We start from the raw sequence: 17,471 nt of genomic DNA on the forward strand, positions 1-17,471 counted from the left end.
GACATATCAGAATATACACTATCAGACGTGCAGACCAGAATAAATCCAGCAGGTGGGGAGGATACACATTTTCATTTGTTTGGTTGATTATTTCATTTATTTGGTTGATTTTTTTTTCTTAATCAGAAGACTAATCCTTTGTAGTTCAGCAATAACTTGTAGGTAGAAAACTTTAATTTAAGTCTGTGGAGGGTAATAACATGTTGCATAACAAACGACATGTTGTACAGTGTATCATTTATTTGAGTTTTCTATTACTAGCCAACATCAACAGCCAGTTGCAACACAAGGTTTTCTCCTAGAACTCTAGATCACACACTCTACATGGAGACGCATTTCCGTAGGCTATGGACTTTACTACGAGTTGGTGGCAGCATCCATCCTTTCTTTCAGGATTTGTTCTATGAAACGTATCAAAACACGTATTGCTGGGGTGGAGATATCAGTGCATGGAGGTCAGTAGATGTAACAACTAGACATCTGGCTTCAGTTCGAAGCGTCGGAAGATGCTTACAGCTCCAGGCATTCAAGAACAACACTCATCAGTTTCACAAGACTCTTTTTTGAGCTACAAAACACCTTTTGACAACATGTTTACATTGGGAGTATATAACATTTATTTTACTATATATACTGTATATATATATATGTATATATATATTTTTTTTTGTCAGTTAAGGCCTGTTCACACCAAGGATGATAACTATAACGGTAATGATATAGATATAGTTTTCAAATCATTATAAATTCAAAAGAATATTCTACATCACAGCTATAACGAAAATGACACAAAGGAACGATATTGTTAGAATCACTTCCAGAACTATTTTTTTTCCAGCTGATGAACAATAAAATGATTGACAGCCAATCAGAATCCACCTGACTTTAAAGAGCTTGAGCATTTAAAGCAGCAGATAACAAAGCTGCAGTGTGGACTTTATATTAAAAAGAAAGTAATGCATTGGTATTGATGTTAATATAGTTAGCGTTATTGGTGTGGCCTTTACTCTTTTTATATATAGCATATTTACATAAATTTATCTTTAAAATATTTATGAATTACTTAATTTGAACTCTTATGTTCTGTCTCATGCTCAGTTATTAAAATGGCCTTAGGATATATTTGCAATGCACATGTACAGGTATAGATTTTTTTTTTCTTTTTAAATAAAAATAAATGTCCTGAGACAGAAATTAGCACAAAGGTAGATTAGATTTGTCATTATGAAATCTTTTTCAATGATGGATCTCTTCACCAGCTGTGTTGTACAAATTGCTCTGTACAAATTATTTAACAATCAATCACAAATAAAATACGAGTCCACTAAACAGATTACAAAAGATTAAATTAAGATAATAATATTTGTATTGTTGTTTTTATATAAATGGTACCTTCTGTATTTATTTACACTTCTTGGTGATTGGTGATTCACTCTTTGGAGAACATCACTTTAATTAAATCTCAAAATCCTTGACGTGATGAGAATAGGTTTGCTATTTGTTTTAGAAAGCACAATCTGTCTTCAGCTTGCATGAGCCAGTAATAGATCATAATGCTTTCTGAGTAAAATCTGTCCACTGCCTTAGTAACAGATACTGCTTAAGCCTGGTTACAAGGCTGTGATAAGCTGCCTGCAAAAGAGATGAATGTTTTAATACATCTAAAAAAAAAGGTTTAAAAGGACCTTTAGGCTTGACCTGTGTCTTCAAATCCAATCTTTCAGACCGAATGTCATTGTGTCAGTGATGTAATTTGATCCGTTTGTACAGATAGTTTAGTTCATATCCGGTGTATCTAAAGTAGTTGCTTTAGGAAAGATGTAAGAGTCCAGAAAACTGAGAAAGAAAAAAATAAATAAAATAAAAAATAAAAACTCCCTCAGCTCATGTCCATTATAATATCTTCCTCTCGTACTGAACTCCTGAAGCACATGAGAGAACATGAGTGGCATTTTATACATTCATGCGTATGCACATAATGAGAGAAAATCTTCATACAAAGCTTGAGACAACACTGCATTTTTTTTACTTTTTCAACCTAAAGGCTGAGTTGAGATGGTTGGATAAAGATGCTAGGTTGAACAACACAGAATGGCACTTGAGAGGAGTGATTAAAAACACTGTAAACGGAGAGGGTACAATCCTGTCGATTCACTATAATACACAGCTTATTCCAGACTTTCAGTGTTTATTAAAGGCTTTCAGTCTGTTTTTCTTGGCGGCACTCAGCCTGATGGTTTGACTGTAGTGTTAGTAGTGTATTCGTTGATGTGAACAAAGTAAATGGTAAATTATTTTTTTATATTTAAAATTAAACTTTTCAAAAGCACTTTTATTTAACTTGATAAGCTGTATAATTACTGGGTTGCCATTCTTTTCTGCACTTTTTCTCACACATTTATGGATTTATGTTTGATTTGATATGATTTATATTGCCTATATTTTTGTCAATTCCTGGGTGTTTTTGCTTAATAAATCTTCACCTTTTTTATTATTACTGTTGTTGGTATTTTTACTGTAGTCATTATGTGTGTGATTTTAATTTCCAACCCATATTGGGTTCAACTGAACCCAGCAGATTAGTAATTTGTAAACAATAATTGAGTTAAATAAAGCCTAACATGTTGGGTCAAACATTTAACCCAACCCAGCTGGGTCAGAACAACCTAGTGCTAGGTTTGTTCCTTTTTGACCCAGTGCTGACCCAATTTGGGTCGTTTTTGACCTAGCATTTTTAGAGTGCAGAAAAATGACTTGAAATCCAATCAGACTGAAATGCATTCCAAAAAAATCAAATTTTAAAGCCACATATGGATGTGGTTTGTAAAAATCAGATGCCATGTGTATGTTCTGACTACAAAAGCTCTTCTGACTAAACCGATTTTAGGCAAATACGCCAAAAATCTGTCTTCTGTCTGTGTGAAGTTGGCTGCCTTAGTGTTTTTTGTCATCTTGACTGATGAGGCTGATAAACTTTTGTATTTTCATCATGCTGTCTACAAACTTTGTCTGTGACAAGGAGAAACGTTTCGAGGATAGACTACACAGCACAGCCGACGAGAGCTGAGAGAACACTTAATTTGACTGTTGGTTAAACATCATGAAGCATGTGATTAGTTTAAGTTTCAGATTATATCCTATTAATCAGAAGAGAGCTGTGGGCCACAACAACACAATGTGTTCGACCCTCTCGCAGACTTCTCAAACACACCTCAGGGAAATCAATGTTTTACAGCCCTTACATTTTCAGCTATCATACCCAAACTCAGAGCACTTACAACAGTGAAATGCCTCCAGACAGAGGCAGGCACTATGATGTCCGACTAATTATAGAGAAACAGCTCATTTATGAAATGAATTTTCCACAGTCATAGGAGATCTCTAAACACTAATTGTTTTACTGGATTTACCTAGCAGATGTTGTTTCTGTCTGTTCAGCCGTATTTATTTAAGTGTTTAGAGTTTAACCGATTCCATGTTCTGCAAATCCAAAACCATTATGTCAGATGTTTCCTTCGTGAGAGCATTTCCTGCATTTTTTTTTTGTTTTGCACTAGAAAAGCCCCATGGTGGACTGCCATAGGTTATTTAACTCTGAATACGCAACAGGGTCATATCCACATTATCCTTCACAATCGACATCTGTGCAGCCTACAGCAGGCTATGGTTAATTTTACTGAATTTAAGGTTCACTAAGCATTCAAACACAAATTCGTTATGTGATAATTATAGTTTTTTCTCTCACTTTTGGACTCTTTCATAAACGTAGATGCTTTATAGGAAAACAAGTTGCATGCCAGTTGTTTTTCACAAGAAACACATGTTTTCTCAATCTGGATCCAAACCTGAGTAAGTCAGACATCTGTTTCGCAAACATCTTCACAGGAGGATCTCTACCACTGGCTATATATTAGTCTCATAAAAAAGGAGTCATGGTGGGCTTGGAAAGGTCAGAACTAAATGCATCTGCTTACCTCATTTCTCTTCTCATTAGAATAAAGCAAAGACATCTGCCAAACAACATTTTTTTAAGACCGAGTGATGCAATGCAATTTAAAGATTGGCTCATATAACGTATTTTGATCCTTTTTCAAAGCACACAATCAAGAAGAGCTCAAATGATCATTTTCGACTATGAGCGCCGTCACCTTTTCCTATCCAAAAATAACTGAACTAATGGGATGCTGTTTTATAATGTCAGAAACGAGCAACTCTAACAACATTGTCTGGGTGATCCCATAAAAATAATCTTTGTTTGTGGTCCTGAATACCGACCCATTACCGAAGTCATGAGCGGCACAGGGGAGCGATGCCATTAAAACCCTGGCTGGTACATTGGGGAAAGTTTGGACGGCCAAGTGGCATAAATTTAATGGGGGAACTGACAGGTTTTAAGGGCTGTTCTGTGATGGACGGTCATCAGGGCTGGAGGATAACAAGATATCAGTGTAATGTTGACACTGTTCACTGAAAAGTAAGTTCAGGGACAGATGCACATTGATTAGAAAGTCATGTTTAGCCAGTGGAAAAACAGTGGAACACAGAAATCAGGAAAGAAAGGGACAGACTATTGGAGCTCTCATCTCTCATCAGTAGGTGGCAAATTAAATAGGAAGGAAAGTAATATGGATATTTTGGGAGCATTTATGCTGGTTCCTGCTTGGTTATGGTCATGCTCAACTGCAAAAAATAAAAATAAAAAATAAAATGATTGCTAGTATGTCGGCATTTTTTTTTTTTTTTTGATACAGAGCAAACAAAGTTTTGCTCTTTGGTGGAATGTATGCTCAACTGCACCAATTGACGTGAGGAATCATTTTGCACATGATGGTTGAATTGAGCATGAGCAATGTAAAGTACAAAGACAAAGGTGACTCAATACCATGTTTTAAACAAGTGTTTCCCATCCATTTTTGCCGTATGTATCCCAAAGCCCAATCTGTAAAGCTCAAGCATCCCTTCATCAACCCCAAACCTGAATTGTGAATTTTGGTGAAAACACATATTCGTAGTAATCAAGGATCATAAAACAAGTCTTATAACTGAAATGTATGCTGTTCAAATTAATCATTTATGTAAGAATTATTTTTTGCCCATTATTTTGTTTTTTATTATTATTATTATTATTATTATTTTATAGTGGAGTATCACACTTGACCATTAAGTGACGAATACCAAAGGGATAATGGTAGAATTTTTTGGATAAAAAAAGGAAACAGATTTTCAAGCCCTGAAATAATGAATCAAATCAGTCACAATCCAATGACTCCTACAATCAGATTAATTTTAATAAATTAGTCAAAACGACTCACAACTAAAACTCAGTTATGAGTCTGAATTTCTTTAATGACTCAGAATTCAGAACAGTTCTTGGCTGAATCATTACTTCCATCATATCCTAGTGGAAATAATTCAAGAATTATTTTTGTATTGTGTATAATTAAGGCTCATTAAATAAACATACTGATCTAAATAGTAGTTAAACATTTGGATAAGAGTTTAGACAAGGAGGGTATTCTTCTGTAATATATAGGACTAATTTAGACTAATTCTTTAATGATTCTATTAATGAAATGAATCAGTAAGGAACTGGAATCATAAAGTGGAATCAGAATCGTTACATTATTTATGATACCCAACCCTTGTGTCTTCACTAAACAATAACCTTCATAAGACCTCACAGCAGGTTGTATTTTGACATTCTTGAGTTTGTTTGTTTTTTTTCACAAATTGTTACTTTTAAAATGGGAAAGGAAATGACATTTCACTAATTCAAATGAAAGCATTTATGGGTAGAGTGGTGACTCAGCGCTGGAGTGTTTGAATGCAATTACTGCAGCACAGGGGAAATGGGGGCATACTTATAACATTAATAGAATGTGATTTAGCGTAGAACAGCGGAATTCAGGAGGGGACATAATCTAAGCAATCCAGCAGATATTAACTTGTAAGAGCTCCAACAATGAGCAATTTAAGGGTAATATTCAAGTTTATATTTCCTGCTTTTTTTTCTTATTGCTAGTGTGTATAATTAAGGCTCATGAGACTTTAATAAACATACAGATCTAAGCAGCAGTTAAACATTTGGAAAATAGTTTAGAAATTGTATAAGTAATACTCTATGAAAAAGGGAGTATTCTAGTTCTTTAAAGATTCTATTAATGAACTGAATCAGTAAGGAACTGGAATCATAAAGTGCAATCTGAATCATTTCATTCTTTCTGATTCCCAACCCTTGTGTCTTTCACTACACAATGACCTTCATAAGACCCCACAGCAGTTTGTATTTTGACATTCTTGAGCTTCCATATTTTGCACAAATTGTTACGAATAAAATGGGAAAGGAAATGACATTTCACTAATTCAAAGGAAAACATCTTAATGGGTACAGTGGTGACTCAGCACTGAAGCGTTTAAATGCTTGATCACTGCAGCCCAGGGGAAATGGAGACATATATAAAATTAATAAAATGTGATTTAGCGTAGAACAGTGTAATTCAAGATGAGACATAATCAAAGCAATCCAGCATATATTATCTTGTAAGAGCTCCATCAATGAGCAATTTAAGGGTAATATTCAAGTTTATATTTCCTGCTTTTTTTTCTTATTGCTTTTTTTATGGGTGGTTGCGGAAATGTTGCACAGCTGCAATTATATTTCGAAAATCCAATAGGTCACATTTCATTACTTAGGAAATTGAGCCTCATTCACAAACAGATGGACATGACTGTACACACAAACAAATAAATCCTCAGGGTAGGTCATCTAATACAATCACAGTGACTAGCGCAGTTAGTACCCTATGGGACAGTCTGGGGCTTGCTAAAACCTGACACTAAATTAGACTGTAATGTGTTATTGACTTCATAAATGTCTCACCACTCTGTCCCTTCTTCTGCTCCATTTCAAACTGTATTCCACGGTAGAGTTCTCGAGAAATGAGCCCATAAGCGATGATCATCACCACTCCAGGAATGAAGAACAGAACAAATAGCAACAGGATGCACCTGAAACACAAGGGGACATGAAAAGAGTTTGAAACCTTGTTTATTAAAGGAATAGTTTACCCAATTGTGAAATTTTCTGGAAATGTAGTCATCCTCAGGCCATTCAAGATTCCAAGATTAATGGGAACATATTTGGAGAAATTTAGCATTACATCACTTGCTCTGCAGTGAATGGGTGCCGTCAGAATGAGAGTCCAAACAGCTATCTATCAATTAATGTCTTGTGAAGTTAAAATGTTAAGACGTTTTTAATTTCAAATTGATGCTTACGACTAAAATATGTCTTCTATCCATAATATTGTTTTCTCCAATGAAATATTGGTCTCACATAAATCAGGAGAGAAATATGCCAGATCAAACAAGTGAAAACAGTCCAAAAACAGTGTATTTTGATGACAGGACAACATTTTCACTAGAGGAAGCGTTATTATAGGTTATGGCCAGAAGTGATAGTTTAAAGTCAGAATGCCTTAATAATTTATTTGTTTCTTACAGACACGCAGCTTTTCACTTAAGAAATTAATTGATGGACTGGAGTCATGTACATTACTTGTTGATTATTGTGATGTTTTTATCAGCTGTTTGAAGTTAAAATGTTAAGACGTTTTTAATTTCAAATTGATGCTTACGACTAAAATATGTCTTCTATCCATAATATTGTTTTCTCCAATGAAATATTGGTCTCACATAAATCAGGAGAGAAATATGCCAGATCAAACAAGTGAAAACAGTCCAAAAACAGTGTATTTTGATGACAGGACAACATTTTCACTAGAGGAAGCGTTATTATAGGTTATGGCCAGAAGTGATAGTTTAAAGTCAGAATGCCTTAATAATTTATTTGTTTCTTACAGACACGCAGCTTTTCACTTAAGAAATTAATTGATGGACTGGAGTCATGTACATTACTTGTTGATTATTGTGATGTTTTTATCAGCTGTTTGGACTCATTCTGACGGCACCCATTCACTGCAGAGGATCCACTGATCCACTGATAAGTGATGTAATGCTAAATTTCCCTAAACCTGTTCAGATGAAGAAACAAACCAATTTATATCTTGGATGGCCTGAGGTTGAGTATGCATTCAGCAAATTTTCATTTTGGGCTGAACTATTCCTTTAAGATATAAATAATCACACTCACTTTTATGCAAGGGTAGCCACTTATTGTCTGATTTAATGAAAACTGTTTCACTTAGATTATTCAAAACATTGTTTGTTCAACAAAATATTTATTTATTCTGATTCTAATTCTGAATTAATTTAAATATCAATAATTATCCTCAGAAATGTGTGGTCATGCATTCGCAGAGCTTGAAGGGAACATTGTGATGGGCCTAACAACACCTCTTCCCTGTAGTAAAACCCTTATTATGCCCAGCCTCTCGTGGGTCATTGCTGTAACAGAATATGCAGAAAGAATAAGAAAAATGTACAAGCAAACTCAGAGCATGGAACATGGAGAGCGAGTACTGTTGTTGTCCGTTGCTGTCTACCTAGCAACAGCTGTTATAAAACATAAATGTGCCACAAGAGGCACCCAGCTGATGTTTAAGACCCCGGCTCCTCATCAGTGTGCTGCAGAATGACCCTGTCTCCGTTTCTCTGTCTTTGCCTCTCATATTGAGACCAACGCAGTCAATCATGTTATATGAGTGATAACAGGATTATTTTCCCATTAAAGGAGATTTTCAGAGTTCAAAACAACTTAAGCTCTAAAGACAGCATCTGTGGCATGCTCTTGATTACAACAGACAATCGTTTTAAGTACATTAGTATACAAATAAACATTGTGTTTAAAATATGTTTTTTATGTCTTTGATAAAAAGTACAGTAAAAACAGCAATATTGTAAAATATTACAATATTAAAATAACTGTTTTATTTGTTTGATTGTTGTATTTTATTTACAAAGTTGCAATTTCAGCATCATTACACCAGTTTTCAGTGTCACATGATCCTTTGGAAATGCTGATTTGCTGCTCAAGAATCATTTCAAATGTTAAAAACAATGGAGCTGCTTAATATTTTTATGGAAATCTTTGGTAGTGTAAACCCTATGACCCTATCAAAAAATTGCTTCAAAATATTGTTAGTTAATGCATCGCAGTCTGACACTTGATGTAACTGTCCAAGCTGTGTTGTAGTGGTTTGTGCATGTGCTCAGGACATATATATGCACTGCTGGCTCTGGAGGAACCAGATTTGAGTCTGATCTAGGTCAGGTGAGCGTGATTTCTCCAAGTGCAACATGTTCCTGGATCAACATCCTTATTGATCCTGGAACAACATTCCAATTAACCAATCAGAATTGAGGGATAACTTTTCAGGAAATATCTGTTTTAGGCTTACGATCAGGGTTAGGTGCTTCTACACCCTTGTTAATCAGCTATCATTTCACACTGATTTTAGGAATAAATTGTGGGTATGGTTAGGTTTAGAGGTAGGGATTGGGTTTAGTCTATATTTTTGGACAGTAATGTTGATCCAGGATCAACAAAAGTTGTTGATCCAGGAACATGTTGCACTTGGCAAAATCACGTCGACCATCTAGGTCATGTCCTTTTTCCACTTAACTGTCATATAAAATAAAAGCATATGAGCACTTACCACGCTTGCTCCACCTCGCTCTTTGGCCAGTCATGGCGGCACATGTGAGCTGTAATATTGTTGGGCTTGGTGAACTTCACCAGTGTGCTGAAGATGGGATAGGGTGTCATAATGAGGAAGGACAGGACCCAGGTGGAAGCGATGACTTTGTAGGCATGGGATCGAGTCTGCCATGCCCGGGACTTTAGTGGGTCGCAAATGGCACTGTACCTCTCAATGGCTATAGCCACCAGACTAAAGGTAGATATGCAGACGGAGATTCCTGTAATAAAGCAAAAATTACAATGAAAAAATTTATTGTAATTTCAACTGTAAAAGACTGTAAAAATTCTATGGTACGAACCTGTTGACTGGTTGATTAGTAAGTTACCTTACTATAAATGGTGGAAAACTGTAAGAAATCTAACAAGACATTTCACAATTGATAGTAATTTTGCAATATACAATTTTACAGTAAAATATTGTTACATGTACAGTTTTTGGAAGTGAAAAAATTATCTAGTAATTTACCTAAACCCTAAACTGGCATTCACAGAATTCCCAGTGTAACAGCTCATATTTTATGTTTTTTTTTTAATTTAAATTTCTTAGTTTGTATTAGTATTTATCAGTTATTATGTAGTTTAGGGTTTTATGTTGATGTTTATTGCATTATTTTAGTGTCATGCTTTTTTTTGTCAACATATCCTATACATTAGTAATTACCCTTGTAAATTTAACTTAAATCCATAATAAAATAATGCTACCATGTTGTATACATGTCATTGTTTACCGTACATTTCAGTGATTTTTTTTTTAAGAAATTGGCTCATTTGCATTGAGCCAAGAGTCAAGATCTTGTCTAAATGATTTATCCACCAAATTTTCTGATTCAGTTGCTCTTATCGCTATATGTATTCACTGCAAATCTTTCTTTTTTTCCCCAAAATCTTGATGCCTTACAAAACTGAAAGTGACAAAATTTTTAATAAAAATTCTTCTAAAAATACAAAGCTTAGTGAGAAACATTGCAAAATGGCATTCTTGTTGGCAGGTGCTGAAAAGTGAGATTTCCGACAGTCCCTCATGTTTGAGGAATACTGCCCGATGGCCCGAGAGCTTTGATCTGATATCGCCCTCTGCACCAGAGCTCATACCAAGGAAATTGTTCTTTCCTTTACAAATCCCCTTCCTTCTATGCCCCCGCGAAAAACAAACAGTGGGAGGGAGGTTGTGGTTGGCACAGCGTGTTGAATGTGCTGCCCTGTCGCACTCTGACACTCAGGCCCGGATTAAGAACACATAGGGCCCTGGGGCTATAGCAAACCCAAGGGCCCCCCTTCATAGTAGCGTATCTTGGTGCCACAAAGTTTTCTACCACAGGAATAATTTGTTTTAAAATTTGTCTCCAACACACAGAGATACAATGAGTATGCACATTAAATATTCCAGGCTACAATACGTTAAAATAATGAATACATTAACACTAGATATGAAGTCAAAGCAGACAGGTTTCCAGAAGCAGCAACAACTTTTGAGCATATACAGCTCCCTTAAGGAGTTTATTTTAAATAGTTTTATTATTAGAAGGTCATCTTTCTGGCCCTAGAAGAGGAGAATCATCAGGGCTGGACTGGTGCTAAAATTCAGGCCATCTGGCCCACACAGTCCCCCATAAATGTTTTGCTGGGGTTACGGCAGTTGGAATAAATAAATTATTTATTAATAAATAACGGATGAAAATAAATTATATTTTTGAATTCTAAAATGCATTTAACAATATTAATATTCCATTATATTGCAGGATCTCAATTATTGAATTCATATTTTTTCTGCAATTAAAGTTTATTAGAACTATTAAATTCTCCTTTGTAGTTGCCCTAATGAAAAGCTAATTCTTGAATCAAGAGTTAACTATAGTATTAGTAAACCCTTATAAAAGTGACTTATTGCCTTTATTTGAACCAATATTTAATAGGCTATAATTAGCTTATAATAATTTTCGTGGCATTAATAATAAATATCATTAATGCCATATTTATACAGTGTCAGTAAATGCATGTTAAATAGCCTAGGTGTGGTGTTGTGGATTAAATTTCATTTAATCGTTTCATCACTTGGCTTTTAGTGTTTGTTTCCCATGCACTACAGTAAAGCCAAGGTGATTAAAAGATACCCACAACTCTAGTGTAAACGAAATACATTTTTATCGCTCATATCTTTTGGACTGAAATAGCGCAGACACTGATATGTGGGGGCGTGGTGGGATTTCTGCAATCGGGGGAAAGCTCGGGTGGTCCCGATGGCCAATCAATAGGTCTACTTTTCCTTTCCTCCACAGCCAATCACGTCGGGCCCCCTCAATCCGCGGGCCCTGGGGCTTCAGCCTCGCCTAGCCCTTATGTTAATCCGGCCCTGCTGACACTGTGTGGGCCGCGGGCACTCGCACACACTCAAGCAAATAAGATCTGCTCTCTTGTGAACTGTGTCACCTCCAGGGCCTCCACCAGACAGTCAAGATAATGCAGGAGAAAAACATCCTTTAGAAACGCTATCTGATCACCCGTGCATGCCAGTAAAAAAAAAAAAAAAAAAAGAACATGACAGTGTAATTGTTTTCAGGCCACTGTACCTGAATAGTTCCTTGTGCCTGTAACTTTTATGCAAATGCAAAACAATAGTGTCCACTGATGTCCAAAACAGAACTGTCTTTTGATTTTTTTTGCCCCTTCAAGCCATTTGCCAGCAGCCCATGTGTGTCAGATCTGACCTTGGCATTGTGTCGGCTGTTGCTGGGTGAGCCTTGACTTTCATTTAGGGAGGCAGTGATCCATGAAACAGTGCAGATCAAGATGGATGCATGCATACATATGTCTACATCAGTTGCCAATTTCTCAACGCGAGTGTGGGTGCCAAAATCTGACATCCTGGTAATTGTATTACAAATGAAGAGTAGTCTCACCTAGCCAGTTTGACTTGTGTTTTATAGTGTGGCTCATATCGCAGATTATTTGTGTTGTTTTTACAGTACAGTATTGTTAATGAGCCAAACCCTGAAATACATGATACCATAATAATATATTATTATTTAAAATACAATGCAACAGTTTTTGCAATTTGTACAGGAAACACCAAAGTGTGTAAACCATAGCTGTCACATCACTTTAAGTTTTAATATTAAGTTTTTTGGTTAGTATGTGTGAATAAGGACTGTATCAGTTTGTTATTTGCCTAGTAAATGACAAGAAAATATTTAGTTTTAAGCAAGTTTTTGACAGATTCCTAAAATATTTGTGATTTCTCTTTATTATGACTGGTGGTCTAATAATTTTGTTAAGCACATACCACCTGTCATAATAAAGAGAAAACACAAATAGTACACAAATAAACATACAGTGTTCAACAAATTTATTGGACTGTATTTGTTGACTGTAATTGGGCATCTGAATTAAAAATAATAACAATAAAGTGATTTGCTTTTTTCTGCCTTTCATGCAAAACAGTAAATTCAAAAATTCATGGGTAACAAAATTAATTATATTTTAGCATTACAAATACTACTGTGACTAAAGAGCTTACACATACTGGTGGATTAAAAATTACAATTACAATTACAATTAACCAATACTGTTAGTTTAGGTCAGCTGTGGCACAAACCTTACATTTGGGTGGTATTTGTTGTTAAGCACTGTGTGTGTATGTATATATATATATATATATATATATATATATATATGGCCATGAATTAAGATTTCGTTCCCACAACTGGTTTATTCATGGCCATGAATTACTAAGTTAAATCGAAACAGAAATTTTTTTTATAATAATTACAAAATCAATTAGAATTAGAACCAGTTCAGATTTTGCTGTAAAGTAGCTAAAGGGCAATAGTGTAATAATTGAGCTTAAGTCATTTCAGTGTTTGGTTCAGTTCAGATCAATTACACAGTGAAATTCATCAATTTAAAATGAGTTCAATTCAGCTATAAGCAGTTCTTCAAAAGGCATCAATGTCGTTATTCAGTTTGAGTCAGTCAGTGTGGCCATACTGATGATCAATTATTTAAAGTTAACTAAGCAAGCCAGAAGGCATTAATGTTCAATAGTATTTTAAATTTGTAAAATGAAAGTTGACCTAATCTAATTGTGTTGCCACAACATGAATAATTTTTGTTGGCATTAACTGAACCAACAAAAGAAGTGAAAAGAGTGAAAAACAGAAATGTCTAAATAATAGTTCAAGTGATAATTCTTCATCCCTGGGTCTAGACAGCATCGGGCCATCGCTACGATTGAGACACCAAATCCTCTAATCATCTATTAAAAAGTGCTCGTTACTATACCATGCCTTCTACTACTCAGTTTTATTGCTTTTCTCCATCACTATATGATCAATTTCTACTGACATAATCAAAAGAAAATGTAACCAAACATTTTTTTTAAAATCAAAGGCGTGTTTTTACAGAATAACTTAATTTAAATATTCATGTCACAGTACTATTGCAATCCCAACTGCGCCTGCATAGACTAAATTAAAAAGTAGAAATAATGAGTGTCTTTAGATTTAAAGCCAAATAAAGTTCTGAAGATCTAGGCAAGAGCACTTGAAGCTTGTGATTTTTACCAGTGCTTATTAAGACTTGTTATGCCAGCAGGATATCCAATGCAAAGAAGTTGTTCTGCTCTTTGTGATTTAGTGGGCTACATTAATAACATGCTCATTTAAGGTTAGAAGACATGAAAGTCCATCTCACCCATAAGATAGGCCACAATCTTGCACATGGCAGCTCCAAAGATGAAATCCTCCAGCAGGTTGGGAATAAGAGTGAAGGGCATGCAGAAAACAGCCATCATGAGATCACTAATGGCCAGGGAGAGCAGGAATGAGTTGGTCACCGTCCACATTCGCTTATTCACCACCAAAACCACAATGATGAGCAGGTTACCAAACACACTCAGCAGGAATATGAGAGAGTATAGCAGTATGCGCAGCGAATCCATTTCTGAAAGACAAAGATCAAATAAAAGATTAACATATTAAAGGCTTTTAAAATTGCAAAATATAAGCAATGCTTATCCTTATAAAGTCTAGTGTGTCATATTAGCAAGTATTCTCACTGATTGAAAGATTTTTCTGACTATTATTTCACATGTAAGGCTTTACAGGGTTAATAATAAGAAAACAAGGAAAACAAGTCAGCCAATGATGAGTTAAAAACCTATAGACGGTGAAGATGTGGGAGGAGGGTTTAAGAGGCATTTAACTGCTCAGTTGAAAATCACTAATCACCTTTAAATATGTCAGATCATTGCATATACATTTAATTATAATAATGTTCAATATGCCTCAGTTAACGAAACTCTCCACATTCTCCTTTGATTACTTTTTGAGTTAAATTATATATAATTGCTAGCACATGGTCATTTCTACATTTTGAGCTGCCAAAAAAAAAAAACACTGAAATCTTCCTTCCTGAAGACAGGTAAGATACTACCAAAGAAAACAAAACAATTTGTAACAATTTAATGAATCTTTGTGACATGTTAGGTAGAGTGTTTAATTAACAAGCAACAATACTGAGATTCAAATTCAGTTAATAAACCAAAACAAATGTACTGGACTGACTAAAATTAGACTGCATGATTCCTGCCACTGCATTTTACACTTTTTTTTATTACAATGAACTTAATAATGAATTGTACATTTTTGTACTCCACAGCGATCTAAACCCCCCAGATAACATACATTGTTTTAGCAAGTTAAATCTATAAATTTGCTATGTGCTGTCAGGTTCCCTTTCATGCGAACTTCGAACTGTGTCCTCTAGGGGTCGCTATGGGGAACACCTCGTCGTGACCCGTGTCTGAAGCATACATTGAAAAAACACCAACTCGTTGGCCGGCGACAGCCATGACGTCACTACCGGTGCAACTACAGTATAAATAGGCACCGGGAGCTACACATCATTCTCTTCTTCGTCTTCATTGACTGTTTTGTTTGAAGTGTGCATTTCTGTGGTAAGAGCAATCTCTATTTATCTCATTATGGCGAGCACTAGCAAAGCATTTAAGGATGTGTGCATCCATGTTGACGTTGTTTAACATCTGATGACACACATGATATATGCGTTATTTGTTTGGGCAAAGAGCACGCACGCGATGTCTCCGAGGGGGCTCCGCTTTCGTTTGTCTCTCTTTTCGAGGAAAGAAGGTGTAAGGGAAACAGGTCAATTTAGCTCAAAGGGAATCATTTAAGATTTTAAAGGGAACTCCACCAATAATATGTAAGGGAATTACTAAAGTTTTAAAACCAAAACCATGTGAATGATGAGATAACAGTTGATTTATGAATGGGAAGGAGAAACATTGCAACACCCCGAGCTACAATTGGTCGAGACACCATTTGGGGTTTGATGGTGTTTCTAGTATTTAAACCAGGCTGTTTAACACACCCCAAATGGTGTCTCGACCAATTGTAGCTCGGGGTGTTGCAATGTTTCTCCTTCCCATTCATAAATCAACTGTTATCTCATCATTCACATGGTTTTGGTTTTCCCGCCCTTGCAGAATATAATTTTGGACATGATTTCTTATAACAAGAATACGATACATTTGACCAATAATTGATTGGAAGAAACGTTTCAAGCATGAAGATTCAATTTCCTGCATTATAGTCTCCTATACTGGACCTATTAGGTTTGGTTGGTTCTATGGCTTCATAGTGACCATCTTACTGATGGTCCGGTCTAGAGGCTTCTTCGGACAGAGCTCCGACGCGGGAACCATGGTGGGTGAGTACGATCCATGTCTAATATATGTATATATGAATATATATGTGTATCTAACGAGACTGGTGGTTGTGTGTATAACCCTTCTGCTAGTTTTCTTTGCAGTGTTTCCCGGGACCTGTGTGTTTCTGTTCCTTTTCTAGGGTAGGTCCTCGATGAGCACCTCCTCTGCTGGGTTCAGAAACCGGGTGCTCGACTTACAGTGCGTATTTCACTTGTCGATATATGTCCAGACAGTAAGTAAAGCCGGTTTTTGGCTTCATACTTCCTGGATCATGCGGCCATAACACAGGCTTCTGCGGGAGCCTTCGTGTTCATCAGGCCCCGAGCGCATCACTACAAACATTTCCTGGACGTCCGGGCTGGGGTTACGCTTTCATGCTACCCTGACTGGTCTACTGTATCTGGGTCACCCTGAGGGGTTTCCCCGATCACCAGGATATCCCCTCTTGCTGAGGCATTGAGCGGGAGGCATTACGGCATTACGAGAACCTTCCTGTGTAAATGCTGTCTCGGGCAGTGCTCCCCTCTTCTTTGAGGGTTATATTTGAGCTTGCCTCTCCCGTTTGGCCCAGTACTTCTGGGTATCTGTAACAGATGCTTGGAAAACTCTAAATAAGTGCAGCACGTTAAGCTTTGCGCACTTTTCTCAAATCCACATAAGTGGTAAGTGTGCACGTTATGCTTTGCGCACTTTCTAAAATCCACATAGCTGGTAAGTGTGCACGTTATGCTTTGCCCACTTTTCTAAAATCCTGTATGGTAAGGGTTACGCGTTATTGACCTTGTTCCCTTTTTCTGAGTTGGTTAGACCCCGGTTCCTTGGGCTCCACTCAACTAGTGTGTCTCTGTCGACACACTCTGGAAGCATCGCTCCCCTCACCAGTGAGGGTTATTGTGAGTATGGTGCTTTCTTTCGAGCGTTAATCCTCTCTGAGGAGTTGGATTCCTCGCTCCATGGGCTGTCCTCGTGGTAGTTTGAGCAGTGCTCCCCTTTTATCAAAGGGTTACCTGGAATGAGCAACGTTATTTCCTCTGAATTCGGAGTTCTCCTCTTACATGAGAAGTTGAGTTCTCTGTTTTTCCT

The 17,471-nt window shown here is 36.3% G+C and overlaps 1 protein-coding gene across 1 annotated transcript in view; it reads right to left on the reverse strand.

Annotated features, from left to right (window-relative positions):
* Positions 1 to 1,893: 1,893 nt before the first annotated feature.
* Positions 1,894 to 17,471, reverse strand: part of LOC107551047 (cholecystokinin receptor-like) — a 48,579-nt gene continuing 33,001 nt past the window's right edge. Inside the window, exons 2-5 of the mRNA XM_016232537.1 lie at positions 14,351 to 14,599; positions 9,618 to 9,879; positions 6,881 to 7,008; positions 1,894 to 1,922 (exon numbers count right to left, since the gene is read on the reverse strand). Coding sequence (XP_016088023.1) covers positions 1,894 to 1,922; positions 6,881 to 7,008; positions 9,618 to 9,879; positions 14,351 to 14,597 — 666 coding nt within the window. The 5' untranslated portion in view covers positions 14,598 to 14,599. The remainder of the gene's footprint in view (positions 1,923 to 6,880; positions 7,009 to 9,617; positions 9,880 to 14,350; positions 14,600 to 17,471) is intronic.

This window comes from Sinocyclocheilus grahami, unplaced genomic scaffold, assembly GCF_001515645.1.
Source record: "Sinocyclocheilus grahami isolate Dianchi unplaced genomic scaffold, SAMN03320097.WGS_v1.1 scaffold413.1, whole genome shotgun sequence".
Classification (NCBI taxonomy): domain Eukaryota; kingdom Metazoa; phylum Chordata; class Actinopteri; order Cypriniformes; family Cyprinidae; genus Sinocyclocheilus; species Sinocyclocheilus grahami.